The sequence below is a fragment of the Calypte anna genome, unplaced genomic scaffold (genome assembly GCF_003957555.1).
Source record: "Calypte anna isolate BGI_N300 unplaced genomic scaffold, bCalAnn1_v1.p scaffold_183_arrow_ctg1, whole genome shotgun sequence".
Taxonomy (NCBI): domain Eukaryota; kingdom Metazoa; phylum Chordata; class Aves; order Apodiformes; family Trochilidae; genus Calypte; species Calypte anna.
In genome coordinates, this window is record NW_022045469.1 from 49479 (window position 1) to 69715 (window position 20237).

General features: G+C 48.6%; 2 protein-coding genes across 2 annotated transcripts; one reads left to right on the top strand and one right to left on the bottom strand.

The window, feature by feature from the left end:
- Window positions 1-4699: 4699 nt before the first annotated feature.
- On the top strand, window positions 4700-5710 carry LOC115600262 (olfactory receptor 14A16-like). Its single transcript, XM_030468597.1, has one exon. It carries the CDS (start codon window positions 4700-4702, stop codon window positions 5708-5710), a length of 1011 nt encoding a protein of 336 aa, XP_030324457.1.
- Window positions 5711-16796: 11086 nt separating this feature from the next.
- On the bottom strand, window positions 16797-17726 carry LOC115600263 (olfactory receptor 14A16-like). Its single transcript, XM_030468598.1, has one exon. It carries the CDS (start codon window positions 17724-17726, stop codon window positions 16797-16799), a length of 930 nt encoding a protein of 309 aa, XP_030324458.1.
- Between the last annotated feature and the right edge of the window lie 2511 nt (window positions 17727-20237).

The following is a 20237-nucleotide window of genomic DNA, read 5'->3' on the forward strand; positions in this document are numbered from 1 at the left end:
AGTTGAAAGCTCTTCCACTGATTGGGAAGCTTGTGGGCAAAGATGCTGAGTCCTGATGCCTCTTCTGTGTTTCCCTCCCCCCCCCCCCCCCCCCCCCCCGTGCAGGCGAGACACTGGAGGAAGAGGAGGAGAATGCAGAACACTCAGATCTCCAGTCTGAGAGCCCCAGATTGTTTTCTTCCCCCCACCACCAGTGGCGTGACCACAGTAATGAGGAGGAGCCACAGAGTGTCAAGGGGTCCTGCGGGCTCTGCTTGCCTCTTACTGCTCTCTTTGCTTCCTCTCCTGGCCTGCCATCCCCTTCCAAAAGGGCTGGGTTGACCTGCATGTCCTCCAGGCACATCTGAAGCATCCCTCCCCTGCAAAGAACTTCTGGGCACTCAGGGCCTTGGTGGCACTGTCAGAAGAAGAGGAGATGGTGAGCGCGGTGGGGTCAGGCAGAGCCACCTTGGTAGCCTGGGGCTGGAGCAGGGGGGTAACGTGGTGGCTTGGGTCTGGCTTGGAGGAAGGAGGTGCCTGCTGCAGGGCTGCAGGCTGTCAGGTTCATGGGTGAGACACAGCCCCCGGGGCCTCTCCTTCCCCTCTTCTTCCCCACGTGTGGTATACATATGGAATTGAAAATATAAAATATGTCTCTTGAATCAGTTTTTTTTTCCTTTTTCCTTCATCCTGCTTGAAATTACCATATGTTTACCTCAATGTATGCCTGACAGACACCTAGAAGATAAGATTACTTATCAGGTCACCCAAAACTAGCAGAACACCAGGAAACAAAAGATAAGAAATGACTCATCCCAGGAAGCCTGGAGATTTGTATGTATCAGGGCCACATTCAATGAAGGGAGCCCTCTTTCTTTTTGGGGTATAAAAAACCCTAGGGAAAAAGGAAAATGCGGCTTCTTCGTCCAGACGCCCCCTCCTCTCGGCACCTCAGCTTCCAGCTATGAAAAGACACAGCAGAGGCTCAAACGGCGGAGAACCAGGAGCAACCCCCAGCCCGAGGCCAGGTCGCACGGATGGTGATAACTTCTCTCTTTTGTTCTTCCCTCTTTTACTCTTAACGACCCTCCCGTTAAGGTCATTACTTTATGCAAAGGCCTTTTTGCCAGTAAACCGGCTTACCCTGTTTTTAGAAATAAACCCTTGTAACTAATTTTAAATCCAACAGTCTTGGTATTTTGTAATTCAAGCATCATCTATGGGTAGTGGCTGATTTATCCTCATAATATATAAATTAATAAGCGGATCACGACACCAGGGCTGCTCTGATGGGATCTCTGTTCCCAGGGATTGCTGTATGGTGCCTGAGCAGGACCCAAGATCAGGAGAATCCGCGAAAAATGTTGAGGGGTGAGTAGGGGCAGAGCTGTGCTGGCTGGGGCTGGTGGGGCAGGGGCAATGCCTGGCCCTGCGCCAGGGAAAGAAATGCCCCAGGGAAAAAAACAAATGCTCCAGGAGCAGAGGAAGGGATCAGGGGTGCTTGGGGCATTCCTGAGCAGCAGGAATGATCCCACCTCCTCCTCCTGACCAGGGACAAAGAGGGATGGGGCTGGCATGGGAGGCTCTTTGCAGACAGAGAGGTTTCACCACTGCTCCCTCTTTTTCTTTCCCTTGCAGCCCTCCACAGACTGGAGAAGGACCCTGACCTGGAAGTCCAGTCCCTGGCAGCTCAGACCTTGCTCTTCCGGAGATCCCTACTGAATAAGGGAAACCTGGAATGGTACCGATGGATATTGTGCTGCTGGCTCTGAAGAGAGGAGCAGAGGTGAACTGGGGGAAATGGCTGCAGGTGAGTAAAGCTGGAACAACCAGCTGGGCCCCACGGTGTCCTCCCTTCACATAAGGAGCACCCAAAGTGTGCTGAGCACTCACAGACAGCAAGGAGTCTGCCAGAGACAATGGCTGTGGCTAGAACAGTCATGAATATGTATTAGAATATTCATGAATATGTATTAAGGTATGGAATATAAACTAGACGATTAAACTTTACGGTGTGCGTGTGAGTGGAGCGGAGACTCCCCATGCACCCAGCACTTATTAATTAAATTAAACCATTAACAGAAGAATATTGAGTCTTGGTCATTTATAACAGCCTCTTTGGAGAGATGATGGGGGCTGTGGTGTGCAGATAGAAGAGACAGGTGAAGAAGTTAATCCAGAGGGCCCTGGTCTCTCTCCTGCTCAGAATGCGTGACAGCACTGAGAGCGTGGCCAAGGTACAGACTTCAGAGCTGAGCCCCTGCTTTGTCCTTCCCTCTGCCCCAGCCCTGGTAGCAGCTCAGCAGCTCTTGCCCATCTCTCTGCTGCTGGCTGGCAGAACGTGAAACCTGAGCTGGGGGCTGTCCTGGGTCCCTGCCTCGGGCACTGAATCCCCTTCAGGCTCTGTCTCCAGCTTCCTCTTCCCATAAGAAGCTGGGGACAGTTTGCAGCCTTGCCCAGAGGAGGGTGGTGAGAGGTCTCCTGCTCCCAGCTGTGGTGCCAGCTCCCACCCTGTGCTGCTTTGCAGACCTCTGGAAAAGCCCTCCGAACCTCTGCAAAGTTCCTGCGGTGGAGGAAGCTCCTGAGAGAGGTCGAGAACAAGGAGATGTGGAGGACTGGAGAGATCCTGGTGAGGACAAGCCCCAGGTACCAGGGCCTGGGCTGGACCAGGGCTGCCCCATGTGCCCAGGGTGTGGATGTGCAGCTGTTGCTGGCTGGCCCTGCTCCAGAGCGGAACACACAGCCTGGAGCTCAGTGCCCCTTTCTCTTCCCCTTCCCATTGTTCCCTTTTCCCTTTTCGCTTCAGAAGAAGAGGGGAAAAGCAGTAACACACGGGGTACGGAACAAAAATGGCAATCTGTACATAACCCGGTCTGGATGCTGGCAGAGATGGGTGCCTGAGGGCCCCTACGGCAGGGCCAACTCAGGAGGGGGCTCCAGGGCTCTGCCCAGCACCCGATGGATGTGGATTCCCATGGGGACCCAGCTCTGGGGAAAGGAGCCCAGGGAAGCGGCAGCAGCGAAGCAAGGGGCGGGCGAAAGAGAGGGCGGGCTCCCGGCAGGCGATGGGAGGGAACATGGAGCCCTCTGCGCTCTGCCCCTCCCCGAGGCTGCAGCCCCTGCTGCTTGAGTTCCTCCTCCAACTATGGCATCCCCTGTGTGTCTGCCCTGTCTTGTGTCTGCCCCGTCTCACTCCCCTGTCCCCTCCATGTCACATCCCCTTCCCGTGTCCCCTCCGTGTGTCACCTCCGTCTCCCTCCTCCTGTCACATCGTCTCGTCCCCCTGTCTCACCCCGTGTCCCCTCCCATGTCCCGCCCATAACCTTCCTCAGTTTTACCCCCCCGGTGTGTCACTCCGCTCTGTCCAGGTCACCGACAGGTGTGTACCAGGCGTGCACCAGGCATGTAAGGTGTGTGTGCCAGAAGTGTCCCAGGTGTGTCCCACACGCATGAGAGGCCTGTGAAAAGCGTGTGCCAAGCATGTGAGACGCATGCACCAGGCGTGTACTCAGAGCCTGAGATGTGTGTGAGAAACTTGTGCCAGGCATGTGAGATGCATGTGCCAACCGTGTGCCAGGCGTGTGAGCTGCGTGTTCCAAGCACGTGCCCAGTGTGTGCTAGGTTTGTGCATGGCATGTTCCAGGCATGTGAGCTGCGTGCGCTCAGCTTTTGAGAAGCATGTGCCAAGCATGTATGTGTGTCCTAGTTTGGTCCAGGATAAAGGTGATTTTCTGTCTTGTCATTTTGCTTTCAGCTCAGTCTCTCCTAAGCAGCTGCACTTGCTGAAATTAACAGCCAGTTTCTCAGTCAGTGTCTGCTTCAGGGACTGATAACACTCGATGTTTATGGTTACAGCTGGAGATTGATATGCAGAACCAAGGACAATGCTCACTTCTGGAGAACATCTTGTGTTCTAGAAAGAGAAAAAGAGTAAAGAGGTCAAAACTGTAGTGAAATGAGGCAACCAAGTGCCACTAATTGCCAGGTAGTAGGCGTGAACTTGTGTCAAGCCCACCTGTGCCTGATTAGGGCGGGCCCCCACTGCGCATGAGCAGGACCAGGGGGCCAATAAAAGGTGAGTCTCAAAGCACAGGCTCAGCTCAGTCCTGAGCACGCCTGCAGAGAGGTCAGTTGCTCTTGGAGCACTGCACTACCTTCATTGCACCACTAGCACTCATCGCCCTCAGGGTGAGGCTCTCAGGAGTCTCGAACCCGCGACCTTGGCATTGCAGTACTGTGTACTAGCCGGCTGCACCACTCAAGCCTCACCCTAAGGGCGATGAGCGCTAGTGGCGCAGTGAAGGTAGAGCAGTGCTGAGAGAAGCAACTGACCTCTCTGCAGGCGTGCTCAGGACTGAGCTCGGTCTGTGTCTTAGGCCTCACCTTTTATAGGGTGAGGCTTGAGTGGCGCAGCCGACTAAGACACCGTACCGCAATGCCAACGCCGAGGGTGAGCCCACCCTCCTGCTCTTTGTGCAGCTGAGAGCAGGACTGATGGACGAAGCAGCTGCCCTCACATTGCACTAAGGGACAGTCCCTTTTCCGGTCAGCACCCTCAAGGTTTCATTGCAGAGCAACAGAAATGGTGAGGGATTTGTGAAACGGAAGAAACACTTTGTGGGTCTCAGAGAACAAATGAAGAAATATTTTTGAGAACAGTCTGCTGTGATTGATCCCTGTCTTTTCTCTCATGGCAGTGCACCATTCCCAGGGGCATCAGATGTCCAATAGCAGCTCCATCAGGCAGTTCCTCCTCCTGGCATTTGCAGACAGGCGGGAGCTGCAGCTCTTGCACTTCTGGCTCTGCCTGGGCATCTACCTGGCTGCCCTCCTGGGCAACGGCCTCATCATCACCACCATCGCCTGTGACCACCACCTCCACACCCCCATGTACTTCTTCCTCCTCAACCTCTCCCTCCTCGACCTGGGATGCATCTCCACCACTCTGCCCAAAGCCATGGCCAATTCCCTCTGGGACAACACGGACATCTCCTACAAGGGATGGTCTGCACAGCTCTTCTTCTTTGCCTTTTTCATTGAAGCCGAATTCTCTTTCCTGACCCTTATGTCCTATGACCGCTACGTGGCCATCTGCAAACCCCTGCACTACGGGACCCTCCTGGGCAGCAGAGCTTGTGTCCACATGGCAGCAGCTGCCTGGGGCACTGGGTTTCTCACTGCTCTGCTGCACACAGCCAATACATTTTCCCTGCCCCTCTGCCAGGGCAATGCCCTGGACCAGTTCTTCTGTGAAATCCCCCAGATCCTCAAGCTCTCCTGCTCACACTCCTACCTCAGGGAACTTGGCCTTATTGTAGTCAGTGCCTGTTTATCATTTGGCTGTTTTGTTTTCATGGTGGTGTCCTATGTGGAGATCTTCAGGGCTGTGCTGAGGATCCCCTCTGAGCAGGGAAGGCACAAAGCCTTTTCCACGTGCCTCCCTCACCTGGCCGTGGTCTCCCTGTTCATCAGCACTGGCGTCTTTGCCCACCTGAAGCCCCCCTCCATCTCCTCCCCATCTCTGGACCTGGTGGTGTCATTTCTGTACTCGGTGGTTCCTTCAGCAGTGAACCCCCTCATCTACAGCATGAGGAACCAGGAGTTCATGGGTTCTCTGAGGAAATGTTTAGGTTTTTTCAGTAGACATAGGCTTCCTCATGTCTCTTCAATTGACTCGCATCCTGTGAGATGCGTTTCAGAAAAATCTTCAACTGTGATTTTATTTCGTTAAAGTAATATTGTTATTCATCATTCCTCCTTTAATTTGTGACCAAAAAACCATGTTTAAATAGAGATCCTCCACTGGATTTAAGGAAAAAAATCTACTTGCAATAATTATTGTCTGCTATCCCTTTTCATTGTTTCAGGAATGAATGGGAAGTGAAAGCCCCTCCCTGGCTGCAGCAGCCCTGGGAAGGCTGCTCTGTGCCTGGAGCAGTCAGAGCTCTTGAGGAGCACAAGGGCCAGGGCTGTTGTGCTGGGCTGGGCAGAGGGGATGGCCCCGAGGGGCTGCAGAGCTCTGCAGATGTCCTGGAGAGGAGAGCAGGGGACACAGGGTGCCTCCTGCTCCTTGTGCCATGCATGGTCACCCATCTGGGGCTCTGAGCTCTCTCTGCCCCTCAGGAGCTGCTGTGCCCTTCAGAGGGGCTGGGGCTGTGCTGGGACTGCCCAGAGCAGCCTGGGCTGGGCACTGGTGTGGGGCCAGCAGCAACTGGGCTGTGCTGGGAGAGAGGGGAGGGGAGGTGGGAGAGCCTGGAGGGAGCTGTTCTGGGCTGGAAAGTGAAAGCCTGGCAGAGACAGCAATGGGTGTGTAACTGGCCTTGCATGGCCATGGAGGGGGACACTGCCAGCAGGGACTATGATGCACAGCCAGGGCTGATGAAGAGAGCCCAGAGATGGAGGTGCAGGGCAGAGGAGGCTGCTCTGTGCAATTGGTGGCACGGAGAGAGCAAGAAGGTGACCCAGGGCCTTGGTCACCCCACAGCCATTGTCCATCTCTCCCAACCCTGGCTGCTCCTTCCAGGTTTAAGGATGAGTCTTTCTGTACCCATCCCAGCAAAACCCCAGACTGTACCATGGGGATGTTTCCACAAAGGTGGTATGGGCAATCCTTTTGCAGTGCTCATGAGAAATACAAGTCTGGTCTCTCACATTCCTTCACACCCAAACCGTTCTATGACTTTATAACGAACTTGAGACCGTGCCCTCTTGTCTTGCTGAGAGTTTCCTGAGAAAAGAGACAAAACCCCCCCTGTCTACAACCTCCTTTCAGGGAGTTGTAATGAGTGATGAGGTCTCCCCTGAGCCTCCTCTTCTCCAGCCTCAACACCCCCAGCTCCCTCAGCCCTTCCTCACAGGACTTGTGCTGGATCCCTTCACAGCCTCCTTGCTCTTTTCTGGACCTGCTCCAGCACCTCAATCTCCTTCCTGAGCTGAGGGGTCCAGAACTGGACACAGGACTCAAGCTGTGGCCTCCCCAGGGCTGAGCACAGGGGCAGAATCCCTTCCCTGGACCTGCTGGCCACGCTGTTCCTGAGCCAGCCCAGGATGCCATTGGCCTTCTTGGCCACCTGGGCACACTGCTGGCTCATGGTCACCTTCCTGTCAATCCAGACTCCCAGGTCCCTCTCTGTCTGGCTGCTCTCCAACCACTCTGTGCCCAGCCTGGAGCTCCCCATGGGGTTGTTGTGGCCAAAGTGCAGGACCCGGCACTTGGAATGTTGAACCTCATCCCGTTGGGATCAGCCCAACTCTCCAGTCTGTCCAGGTCCCTCTGCACCATGTTGATCCCATGTCAATCCCATGATGTGATTGGCCTTATCATCCATAGAAACCCCATGTAAATCACGTGTTAATCCCATGTTAATCACATGTTCACCTATAAGCCCCATGTTGACCCCGTGTCCATCCCATGTCAGCAAAACCCCATGATTGGCCTTAACCCCCCTGTTAATCACGTGTTAATTACATATTAATCACTTGTAGATCCCATGTTGACCCCGTGTTGTTCCCATTTGGCCCTCTCCCCCCCCCCAGTGGCGCCTGGGACCAAATCACTTCCCCTCCTTTAATTCCCTAATAAAATCAAGAGAAATAAAAGGGAAAATTGATTGAAAATAATTAAATCAATTAAATGGAATCATAAAATAAAAGAATAAATAAAAAATACATAAAATAATTAAATAAATAATAAATAATAAAAATATATAAAATAAAAAATGAAAAATAATACAAAATAATAAAATAATATTAAATAATAATAAAAATTATTTCATATTAATAGAACTAATAAATAAAATAATAAACAAATAAATTATGATATTTAATTAAAAATAGATAATAAAATGGGAATTATGTAAATAATAATAACAAATTTAAAAACTATAGGAATAAATAGTAATAAGTAATTCAAATAACAATAAATATTAATATGGAATAATACATGTAATATATAATAAAAATATAATTAATAGATAAAGAATAATAAATTAATAATTATAAATAATAATACATAACAAATACTAACATATGATAAATATACTACATAAAAATAAATTAAAAATTACTAAAAATTTAATAATAATAAAATAGTAATTACTATTATATAATAATAAATAGCTATTATATAATATATATTAATATAATAAAATATATTATATAATATATATTGTATATGATATACATAATATTACATAATTTATATATAATAATATATATTAATAATTAACAATATAAATATAAGTAATAATGAGTATTAAAAAATCTGAAATAAATAATGGTATACAGTATAGAATAAATAATGAATAGATTAATAATATAATAAATATAATACTATATAATAAATATAATAAATTAAATAATAATGAATAATAATACATAATAATGTATAAGAATAAATATTATGTAATAATAAGTAATATTAAAATATATTATTAACAATTTTTATTATTTATATTATTATTTATAATATTATTGTATTATATAGTATATAATGTATTAATATATATAATTATAAATTCTAATATATTATGAATTTTATTATATATTTATATTATTATACATTATATATATTAAATATTTATTATATATAACATCATAATATTATTATTATTAATATTATTAATATTATTAAGAATATCAGTATATTAATAATTATTATTAAATATATGTTATATTGTAATATACAGTATATAATCAGAAATATATTAAATACAGTATAGACCAGTATGGACCAGTGTGGATAACCATAAACCAATATAACCAGTATATACCAGTATAAAGTAATATAAAACAGTACAAACCAGTATAGACAATTACAAACCAGTGGAAACCAGTGTAAATCCGTATAACCAGTAAAGACCTGTATAGACCAGGATAAAACAGTATTACCAGTATAAACCAGTACAGACCTTTATAGAACAGTATAAACCAGTATATACCAGTATAAACCAGTATAACCAGTATTGACCAGTATAAAACAGCATAGCCACTAAAGACCAGTATTACCAGTATAACCAATATAAACCAGTACAGACCAGTATAAACATGTATAAGCAGTATAAACGAGTATAACCAGTATCGACCAGTATAAACCAGTATAACCACTAAGGACCAGTATTACCAGTATAACCAAGATAAACCAGTACAGACCAGTATAAACAAGTATAAGCAGTATAAACCAGTATAACCAGTATAGACCAGTATTGACCAATATAACTAGTACAGACCAGGATAGATGAGTATAAATCAGTAAAACCAGTATAGACCAGTACAAACCAGAATAGAGCATTACAGACCAATATAAACCAGTATAAACCAGCATAACCAGGATAGCCCAGTGTAAACCTGTATAAACCAGTATAAGCCAGTATGGACCAGTAAAGACCAGTATAAGCCACTATAGACCAGTATAGACCAGTTTAAACTAGTATAAAACCGTTCAACCAGTATAAACCAATACAGACCTTTACAGACTAGTATAAACCAGTATATACCAGTATAAAGCAGTATAACCAGTATTGGCCAGTATAAACCTATATAAACCAGAATAGACCAGTATAACCAGTATAAACCATTACAGACCAGTATAAACCAGTATAGACCAGTAAAACCAGTATAGACTAGTAAAAACTGGTATAAATTGGTATAGACAAGTAAAACCAGTATAATACTGTATAGACCAGTATAAACCAGTTTCACCAGTATTAACCAGTATAACCCAGTATAGACCTTTATAGACAAGTATAAACCAGTACAGACCAGTATAAACCAGTATAAACCAGTTTCACCAGTATAACCAGTAGAAACCAGTATAGACCTTTATAGACTAATACAAACCAGTATTGCCAGTATAAACCTGTACAGACCTTTTTAGATTACTATAAACCGGTATAACCAGCATAAACTAGTATAACCAGTATAGCCCAGTACAGACCAGTATAAACCAGTACAGATCAGTATAACCAGTATAGCCCAGTATAACCAGTATAACCAATATAGACCAGTACAGTATAACCAGTATAAACGAATATAAGCTGTACAAACCAGTATAGACCAGTATAGGCCAGTATAAATCAGTATAAACCAGTGTAGACCTGTATTGACCACTATAACCAGTAAAAACCAGTACAGACCACTATAAATCAGAAAACCAGTATAGACCAGTATAAATCAGTATAGACCAGTATAAACCAGTATAGACCATTATACACTAGTATAGACCAGTTAAACGAGTATAGAGCAGCATAGAGCAGCACAGACTGGTATAGACCAGTATAACCCAGTATAGACCAGTATAACCAGTATAACTGGTATAACCATTATAGACCAGTACAGACCAGTATAGACCAGTATAAACCAGTATAAATGAATATAAGAAGTACAAACCAGTAGAGACCAGTATAGGCCAGTATAAACCAGTAGAACCATTATTACCAGTATAAACCTGTATAGACCACTATAACCAGTATAGAGCAGTATAGGCCAGTACAAACCAGTATAGACCACTATAAACCAGTGTAGACCAGTATAAAGCAGTATATGCCAGTATAACCAGTATAAACCAGTATAGACCAGTATAGACCAATACAGTCCTGTATAGACCAGTATAGACCAGTACAGACCACTAAAGCCACTACAGACCAGTGTAAACCGGTACAGACCACTATAGGCCAGTATAAACCAGTATAAGTACTATACATCACTACAGGCCAGTTAAACCAGTACAGGCCAGTATAGACCAGTATAAACCAGTCCCTCCCAGTCCATTCCAGTTGCGCCCAGTTGAATTCCAATGGCTCCCAGTCCCTCCAAATTAACACCAATCCCCTCCCAGTTGCTCCTAATCGCCCCCAGTCCCTCCCAGTTGACTCCAAATCCCTCCCAGTTGCTCCCAGTTGGCTCCAAATCACTCCCATTTCCTCCCAGTTCCCTCCCAGTCCCATCCCAATCCTTCCCAGTTTCCTTCCAATCCCCTGCCAATCCCCTCCCTGTCCCTCCCAATCCCTCCCAGTCCCTCCCAGTTCCTCCCACTTCCCCCCAATCCCTCCCAATCCCCTTCCAGTTCCCTCCCAAACCCTCCCAGTTCCCTCCCAGTCCCTCTCAGTTCCCTCCCAGTCCCTCCCTGTCCCTCCCAATCCCCTCCAAGTCCCTCCCAGTCCCTCCAATCCCTCCCAACCTCTCCCAATCCCCTCCCAGTTCCCTCCAAATCCCTGCTGCTCCATCCCAGTTCCCTCCCAGTTCCCTCCCAAACACTCCCAGTCCCTCCCAGTCCCTGGGAGGTTACAAGTTCTGTATCTTTGTTGTTCCTTTTTCTTTCTACCTGAGGACATTCTGTCCGTGCTGGGTGATGCCAAGAACGACCATTCCCTTTCTTAGGGGGAAATGCAAAGTGCAGCCTGCAGGGCGTTCTTGATGGCAGTGCAGAAAGCAGCTGCCGTAGGAAAGAGAGGCTGCTGCGGGCTTTTGGAAAGGGACACTTGTCATGCATTGCTCCTCCTGCCCCTAAGGGAAGGTGTCCTGCAGGCAGGGCAGGAACGGGCTCGCTTGCCGCTGCCCCCATCCCCTCAGTGTGGGACAGGACAATCGCTGCCAGCGCTCGGGGCTCCCCGCAGAGACCCCGATGATGCTGGTGCCATGTGGGGTGGGTGGGTGGGGATGAAGTGGCAGCGTGGGGACAGGAGTGAGCTGAACGAGCAGCACCTGCTGCATGGAGGGTACAAGTGCTGGCACTGACAAGGTTGTGGAGGCAGATTATCCCAGATCCTTCCCAGGGAACCAATGAGAGCAATGTTGTGTTTTGGGGAGGTGAGAAGCAATGTTCTAAATGAAGTGCTGGACCTCAAAGGTTTTTCTTCACTTTCCAGGCCTTTGAAGTGTCACTCTGCACCAATAGTAGTAGAATTTAAATTTCTAAATTGAAAACCAGTAAAACAGAACTTTTCAATAATTTTTAATAGATGCTCTTTTTATCTTTCTTCCTCACTGAACCTCTCCAATTAGCTGTGCAACTCTTGAGCACTAAAAACACCACAGGGTGACTCATGGCTGCTCAGTACTGTCATGGGCCCCCTAGTGCCAGAGGGACTGAGTCCATGGTCCTCCAGTACTGACAGGAGACTGAAAAAAAACATGTTTAGAAGTTCAAGCCAAAACAAAAATACAAATTATCTTGAAGTATTGATTGGTCTCACTGCATCCTGTTATTGACAAAGCTTTCAAAGAACTTATTAGAGAAGGTCACTGGAGGACATGATTGAAGAGAGGCAAAGATTCTGTAAAGGTGGCTCCAAAGTAACAGATATTTATTTATTTATTTGTTTATGTATTTTTTTATTTTATCTATCAGTCAGGACACACTGTGAACCCCAGGCAATGGGAAATCAGAGCCCATCCCTCACTTGTGGGTCAGGACTCTTCCTGGGCACCGTGGGGCACGATGATGAGCAGTAGAAACTATGAGAAAAATGCACACCACCTCCCAAGTACCCCAAGAAGGGGCAAGGAGCACACCAAGTGCAGAGCCTCAACAGAAACTTCTGCCTGGTGGTGGTGATCCAGTGACCATTTCTAAAGTCACCTTTCCAGACACAGACTGTCCAGACAAAGGCCATTCCCATTCCTCTCCAATTGTCCCCTTCTCCTACTCTTGGTTCATTCAGATGCCTCTCCCCTGGGTGCTGCTTTGAGCAGCAGGTTGTTCAAAGCTCCCCTGTCTTTCAGCAGCCTGATTGTCTCTTTAGCCACCTCTGTCATGATGATCACATCTCTCTTTTCCCATCTGTCTCTCTAAACCATTTTTCCTCAGATTCTTCTTCACTTTCTCTGTTTGACTTTTCTTGGCTGGCACAAAGGAAAACTCCTGCTGTGCCCGTGTGCAGTCCGTTCTCTAAGGAGAGCAGGTGGGAGGTGGTGCAGTGGAGCTGTAACCTCCAGCTGCAGAGAGGAGAGGAGAATGATGCAACAACCAGGGATGGAAGTCCCAGGTGGGACATGAAAGGAATGGTGGGGCTGGGGAGGTGACAAGTAAAATTGTCCACACAGTTTCAGACCTCAGGGAACTTCTATCACCTCTTCTCCAAAATGAAAATCATGAGATCATCTCTTAAAATATTAAAGGAGAACAAAACAAGAAACAAAAAAACCTCAGAATCAGTTTTCATTAATCACAGTAGGAAATTTTCCTCCTTAACTACAGTGGGAAAACCTCTCCAATTAGCTGTACAAGTCTTGAGGACGTGAAGAATATCCCATGGAGAGCCATGGCCCTTTAGTGCTCTCTGTATTCCAATGAGCCCCGGGGTGTGTTTGGTGCTGAGTCCCTGATCCTCAGGTGCTGAGAGATGAATGAACAAACTGCTCCAGAAGTCAGAATGGAACCTGAAAGTTCCTTGAAGCATTGATTGGCCCCGCTGAGGGCCATTGCTGCCAGAGCCTCCCCATGGCCTTGTTAGACCAGATCACTGGAGACCATGACTGCAAAGAGGCAAAGGCTCTGTAAAGGTGGCTTTTATTTATTTACGTTTTATTAAGCAGTGAGGCCTTTTTCTTAACCCCAGGCAATGAGAAGGCAGAGCCCATCCCTCTAGGATTCTTCCTGAGGATAGTGGGGTGAGAAGATCAATAATGTCAGAAAATGTACACCACCTCATGGCTACCCTAAGATGAGATGAGGAGCAAACCAAGTTCAAAGCCTCAAGAAAGGGTTTTTCCTGCTGGTGGTGGTGATACAGTGACCATTTCTAAAGTCACCTTTCCAGACACAGGTTGTCCAGACAAAGGGATAGGCTGAAGAGTTGGGCCCATGCAAGCTTCATGAGGTTCAAGAAGGACAAGCACAAGGTCCTGCACCTGGGTTGGGGCAATCCCCAGCACAAATACAGGTTGGGCAGAGCATGGATTGAGAGCAGCCCTGAGGAGGAGGAGGACTTGGGGGTGCTGGTTGATGAGAAGCTCAGCACCAGCTGGCAAGGTGTGCTGGCAGCCCAGGAAGCCAAGCATGTCCTGACCTAAACAAAAAGCAGCGTGGCCAGCAGGTCAGGGGAGGAGATTCTGCTCCTCTGCTCCACTCTGGTGAGACCCCAGTGCAGTGCTGGGTCCAGTTCTGGAGCCCCAGGCACAAAAAGGACCTGGATCTGTCAGAACAAATGCAGAGCAGGCCACAAAGATGATTAGAGGGCTGTCCATCAGTAGAAACATAGGAAAACCTAATCAGGTCTAATCAGGGATGGCTTTGAAGTAAGGAAAGGTTTCTCAGACCTTTATTAATTTTGGTCTTGAAAGGCTGCAGGTATGGAGATGACACAAGCTCTCTGGAAGATGCGCTTGAGTGTCTTGATGAGCAGCAAGTTTTGAGTTTTACTTCCGTTTTTTCAGGTGATGCCCCTTGGTTCTCGCCCTCCCATCATGCACACCCAGAAAGCATCTGGCTCCATTTCTTTCTGATACCCAATGACTTATCACAGAATCATAGAATATTCAGAGTTGGAAGGGACCCATCAGGATGATCAAGTCCAAATCCTGTCCTGTGTAGGGTACCCCCAGTATCACACCATGAGCCTGAGAACATCGTTCAAACACTTCTAGGACTTAGTCAGTATTGGTGCTCTGACCACTTCCCTGGGGGAGTTGTCATTGCTTGGAAGCAATGAAGTTGTTCCATTGCTCAACTAACTTCTGGGTGAAAAAATCAGAACCAGCCCCATCTCTTCCCCCCATGAGGATCCATAGACTGCAATGGGGTCTCCCCTCAGTCTTCTTTTTTCCCAAAGGAACAATCCAAGTGACCTCAGCTGCTCCTCATAAGTCATCCCTTCCAGACCCTTCACCATCCTTTGGACACTCTCCACCTTGATGCCTTTTCTATCCTGGGGTGCCCAAACTGCACACAGTACCCACAGTGAGGCCGTACCAGTGCAGAGCAGAGCAGGACAGTCACCTCCCTGGGCTGGCTGGTGACACTGTGCTTGATGCACCCCAGGACACGGTTGGCCCTCCTGGCTGCCAGGACACACTGCTGGCACATCTCCAGTTTGCCATCAACCAGGATCCCCAGGTCCCTCTCTGCTCTCCAGCCACTCGTTCCCCAGTCTGTACTTGCCCCCAGGGTTGCCCCATCCCAGGTGCAGAATTCAGCACTTGCCCTTGTGGTTGGTGATTCAGCACTTGCTGAACTTGTGGTTCAGCACTTGTCCTTCCTCTGCCTGCTGATTGCCCAGCTCTCTAACCTTCTGAGGTCTCTCATCCACAAACTTGCTTCAGATTCCTTCCAGTCCTGCACCCAAGTCACTGCTGAAGATGTTGAAGAGGACTGGGCCAAGGATGGAGCCCTGCAGGACCCCACTAGTGACCGGTCACCAGTCTGATGTGACCCCATTCACTGTCACTCTTTGTGCTCCACCTGTGAGCCAGTTGCTCACCCATCACATAGCAGGGTTGTCCAGCTGTATGATGGACATTTTATCCAGGAGGATGCTATGAGAGACAGTACCAAAAGCCTTCCTGAAGTCCAGAAATATTGCATCCACGTGCTTCCCTTGATCAGGTAGGTGGGTTACCCTGTCATAAAAGATTTGACCCACTGGGATCCCCAAGTCGTTCTCTGCAGGGCTGCTCTCAATCATTCATCTCCCAGTCTTTACTGACAGTGGGGATTTCCTCCTCCCAGGTACAGCACCTTGCATTTGGCCTTGATGAAGTACATGAGGTTTCCACAGACCTACTACTGAAATCTGTCCAGGTCCCTCTGGTTGTCATCTGTACCCTCAAGTGAATCACCTGTGCCCCTTTGCTTGATGTCATCTGCAAACTTTCTGAGGAATCACTTGATCCCGCAGTTCCTGTCACTGATGAAGACATTAATTAGTACTGGGGACATCCACTACTCTTTAGAAAGTACCTTTAATTCCAGAAGGGCAGCTCTTCATTATTGGTTTCCCTTGGACATTGAGCCATTGACCATAACTGTCTGCATGAGGTCATACAGCCATTTCCTTGTCCATCCAACTGTCCATCCATCAAACACATCCTCCTATAGTTTAACAATGAGAATGTTTTAGAGGTTTATATCAAGTCTTACATCAAGTCAAGGTAGATGGTGTCTGCTACTTATGCCCTGTTCACTGCTGCAATTAGTCCAAGGTAGAAGGTCAGGAGGTTGATGAGACACAGCTGGGCCTTTGTGAAGCTCTGTTCCTTTCCTCAGATCACCACTCTCTTTCCTAAATCACCATAAAGGTGATTTTAATGTGGAAGGTGTGACTTAATAGGATCTAACGTAAAGGATTTGTCTGCTAATATGTGAAAGGGACATATAGAGGTTAAAACTGGAGTAGCTGAGATGAAGACCTGAGGCAATGATTTGTAGAGGACAGTGGAAATGGAGCCAGGATCAGGTTGGAGTGATTTGTTCAGGAATCAGGAACACAATGAGGAGGTCACTCCTATTGAGTCATGAGGACCAGTGTGCACCCCCTTCCTTTCTAAACTCCTCAGAGTGTGAGTGGACCCAACCATAACACCAGAGGAAGACTCAGAAAAAGAGTTAAAGAAATAACTTCTGAGTCCTTTATTTTAAAAAAAAAAAAGAACATAGATATTATTTCAAAGATCTTTCAAGAAGGTTCTGGTTAACAGTGGAAATGAAGGTGCAAGAACTGGAAATTTAACAATGGGATTCCTTGTGCACAAAAAAGTATAAAGAGAACAGAATTAGTAATCACCATCAAAAGCTTCCAGAATGCTGGCTGGGACTGTAATGAGACACATTAAAAATTATGTTAGATATATTATGTGATATAAATAAGAAATAGGGAATTTTATTACTTATGAATCAATCCTGTCATCAGTTTACACAAAGCACCCTTGAGCTCCTGGTTCCTCATGCTGTAGATGAGGGGGTTCACTGCTGGAGGAACCACCGAGTACAGAACTGCCACGACCAGGTCCAGAGATGGGGAGGAGATGGAGGGGGGCTTCAGGTGGGCAAAGACGCCAGTGCTGACGAACAGGGAGACCACAGCCAGGTGAGGGAGGCACGTGGAAAAGGCTTTGTGCCTTCCCTGCTCAGAGGGGATCCTCAGCACAGCCCTGAAGATCTCCACATAGGACACCACGATGAAAACAAAACAGCCAAATGCCAAAGAGGCACTGACCACAAGAAGCCCAAGTTCCCTGAGGTAGGAGTGTGAGCAGGAGAGCTTGAGGATCTGGGGGATTTCACAGAAGAACTGGTCCAGGGCATTGCCCTGGCAGAGGGGCAGGGAAAATGTATTGGCTGTGTGCAGCAGAGCAGTGAGAAACCCAGAGCCCCAGGCAGCTGCTGCCATGTGGACACAAGCTCTGCTGCCCAGGAGGGTCCCGTAGTGCAGGGGTTTGCAGATGGCCACGTAGCGGTCGTAGCACATGATGGTCAGGAGATAAAACTCTCCACCAATGAAAAAGAGAAAGAAAAAGGTCTGTGCAGCACATCCTCTGTAGGAGATGTCGGTGTTGTCCCAGAGGGAATTGGCCACGGCTTTGGGCAGAGTGGTGGAGATGGATCCCAGGTCAAGGAGGGAGAGGTTGAGGAGGAAGAAGTACATGGGGGTGTGGAGGTGGTGGTCACAGGTGATGGTGGTGATGATGAGGCCGTTGCCCAGGAGGGCAGCCAGGTAGATGCCCAGGAAGAGCCAGAAGTGCAAGAGCTGCAGCTCCCGCCTGTCTGCAAATGCCAGGAGGAGGAACTGCCTGATGGAGCTGCTGTTGGACATCTGCTGCTTTTAAAAGGCATGGGGAGCTGTTTTAAGAGGAAACAAAATAATTAAAGAGAAAATTCTCTGAAAAATAAGACCCATCTCCCATGCACCATCTGCATCCTTCACACACACACTTTTCTAGGAATTCTTCCTTGAATCCCGTGGCTGCAGCCCTGGTTGTTGATATTTCTTTTGGGAAGAGCAGTGACTCTGTTCACTGGCTGCCAAGGAGTTTTCCCAGCTCTGCAACAGGGGCTTCATGGGAATGATTGGGACAATGACCAATACCAGAATAGAAATGATACATGTTAAACTATTGGTGATGCCCAAGTCTTGCAGTTCCAGTGCTCCCTGCATAAAAGTGCCCTCAAAACAGAAGGCAGTTTGAGAGATTTGATTTTCTTTTCTTTATAGCTCCCCCCATCTCTTCTGGGGAGTGTTCCTGGGTATCAGAACCCCTCAGCACTGCTGCAGCACTCAGCAGAACAGAGTGAGCAAAGAGCATTGCCTGCAGCTGCATGCAGAGAAGGGGGAGCTGGGCTGTGTCTCTGTCTCTCCCTGCTGAGAGCAGAGGGACCCAGATCAGAGCACTCAGTGTCTGACCATTTCACAAGGTCTCAGCACCCTGTTTCCAGCCCAGGACACACCAGGCTCATTGTGCCCCCTGGAAGGCAGCTCCCAGCTTGGACAGACATCCCAAGGAGACAGCTCAGGGATGGAAGGAGGGCATCTGATGAAGGGAGGTCAGCTCACTGCTCAGCCTCACTCAGACTGCACTGCCCAGAGCTTCCCAGGGCAGAGCACAGCTGGACACCTCCTTGCCTGAAACCATCTGCATGTGAGAAGCCACAAGAGTGTGCCTGCAGCTGAAACTCCCTCTCCCAGCCTGACATCAACAGCAAGAGCAGCTGAGAGGGGCATGGAGAGAGGATGAGGGGCACTCAGGAAAGCCTTTCCCTCCCCCAGCCCTGCACAACCCCTCCCATATGTTGATAATGCCTGGCAGGCAGCTCCAGCCCCTGGGCAGCGGGAGGTGGGCACCTGGCAGCACAGATGCACTTCAGCTCTCCTGGAGGAGGAGATGCCCAACACCCCAGACCCCACGGACTGCCTGAGGGATCCGCTGTCAGACCCTGATGATCCTGGGAAGGTGATGCTGGATGTATCTGTAGGGTAATGGAGGATAAAAGCACTGCCTGAGGTTCCTAGCACACAGGAGGGTGATGGGTGTAGGGACTCACAGCCCCTGATCTCACCTCCCCAGATGAGGTTCCACCCTACCCTAACAAGACAGAGAAAAGTGTCAGTGCAGCCTGAGAAAAGCCAAGTTTCCCACCAGGAATCTATGCCCTGACTGTGCTTATGAAAATCCCCTCAGAAATATTCTGGATATGATCTGCATCCAAGAACAGTGCTTTTCCAACAGAACCCTCTCAAAAGCAGAAGGACCCTGCCCTGTGATTCCTGTATCCTGCCAGCACCAAGGAGCTCCCTGGGCAGGCTGAGAGCTGCCCCTGGCAGGCAGGCAGGCAGGCAGCAGAGTCCTTGCCCCAGCACACAGCCCCTGGTCTGCAGGACCCTGCTCTGAAGGACAGCCCTGGGCACCCCTGCCTGCACACACCCCCTCAGCCCCTGCAGCCATCCCCAGCAGAAGGCAGCCCCATGGCCTCTCCCTCTGACGCTGCTCCAGGACAGCCCTGCTCTGCCAAACCTTTGCCTTCTGCCCACCAAAATCCTCCGCAAGGATCCCAGCAGCTGTGGCACAGGCTGCCAGCTGGAGGAGGAAAACCCCCTCCAGGAAGCCCAGCTTCCCTGTCCTGCAGCCAGAGACTCACCATGGCAGAGGCTGGGAAGATTTCTCTCTCCCCCAGCCCAGGCAGCTCTCAGCTCTCCTCCCAGCCCAGGCTGCCTTTCTCCTCTCTCTCCCTCCTCTCTCTGCCCTGCCCTGCTGCCTGCAGGCAGTGCCCTCAGCCCTGCTGCGCTCTGCAGAGGAGCTGCTCCTGCCCAGAGCTCTCTCTCTGCAGCACTCTCTGCTTGCCAGCAGCTCTCTCAGGCTCAGGAGCCTGGCCCAGAAGCACAGGACCATCACCAGACTTTGCCACTTGCTCACCTCTCTCGGGGCTCCCTCCAGCTCTCCCTGGGGCTCCCCAGGAACCCAATGGGACACACACTGAAGTCATCGCTCATGTCCCCTCCCTCCCTCCTTTCCAGCACAGCCAGTTCCCCTCTAGAGACACAACCTCTGCTTCTCCCACTCTCCCACTGGACACCCAGGCAGTGCCAGGGAGAATCTCCTTTCCCTCCTCTTCCCACACAAGCCACGGGTGACACTGGAGGTGCCAGGGGTGGTCCCAGACATGTGTGGGTCCCCATTTCCAGCCCCTCAATGTCCTTCTTGTTGTGAGGGGCCCAGGACTGACCCCAGATTCGAGGTGCAGCCTCACCAGTGATGAGTACAGGGGAACAATCATCTCCCTGCTCCTGCTGCCCACAGTGTTTCTGATGCAGCCCAGGATGCTGGTGGCC

Excerpts from the sequence above, each read along its gene's own strand:
- LOC115600263 (XM_030468598.1), bottom strand. The coding sequence starts at position 17,726 with ATGTCCAACAGCAGCTCCATCAGGCAGTTCCTCCTCCTGGCATTTGCA.
- LOC115600262 (XM_030468597.1), top strand. The coding sequence starts at position 4,700 with ATGTCCAATAGCAGCTCCATCAGGCAGTTCCTCCTCCTGGCATTTGCA.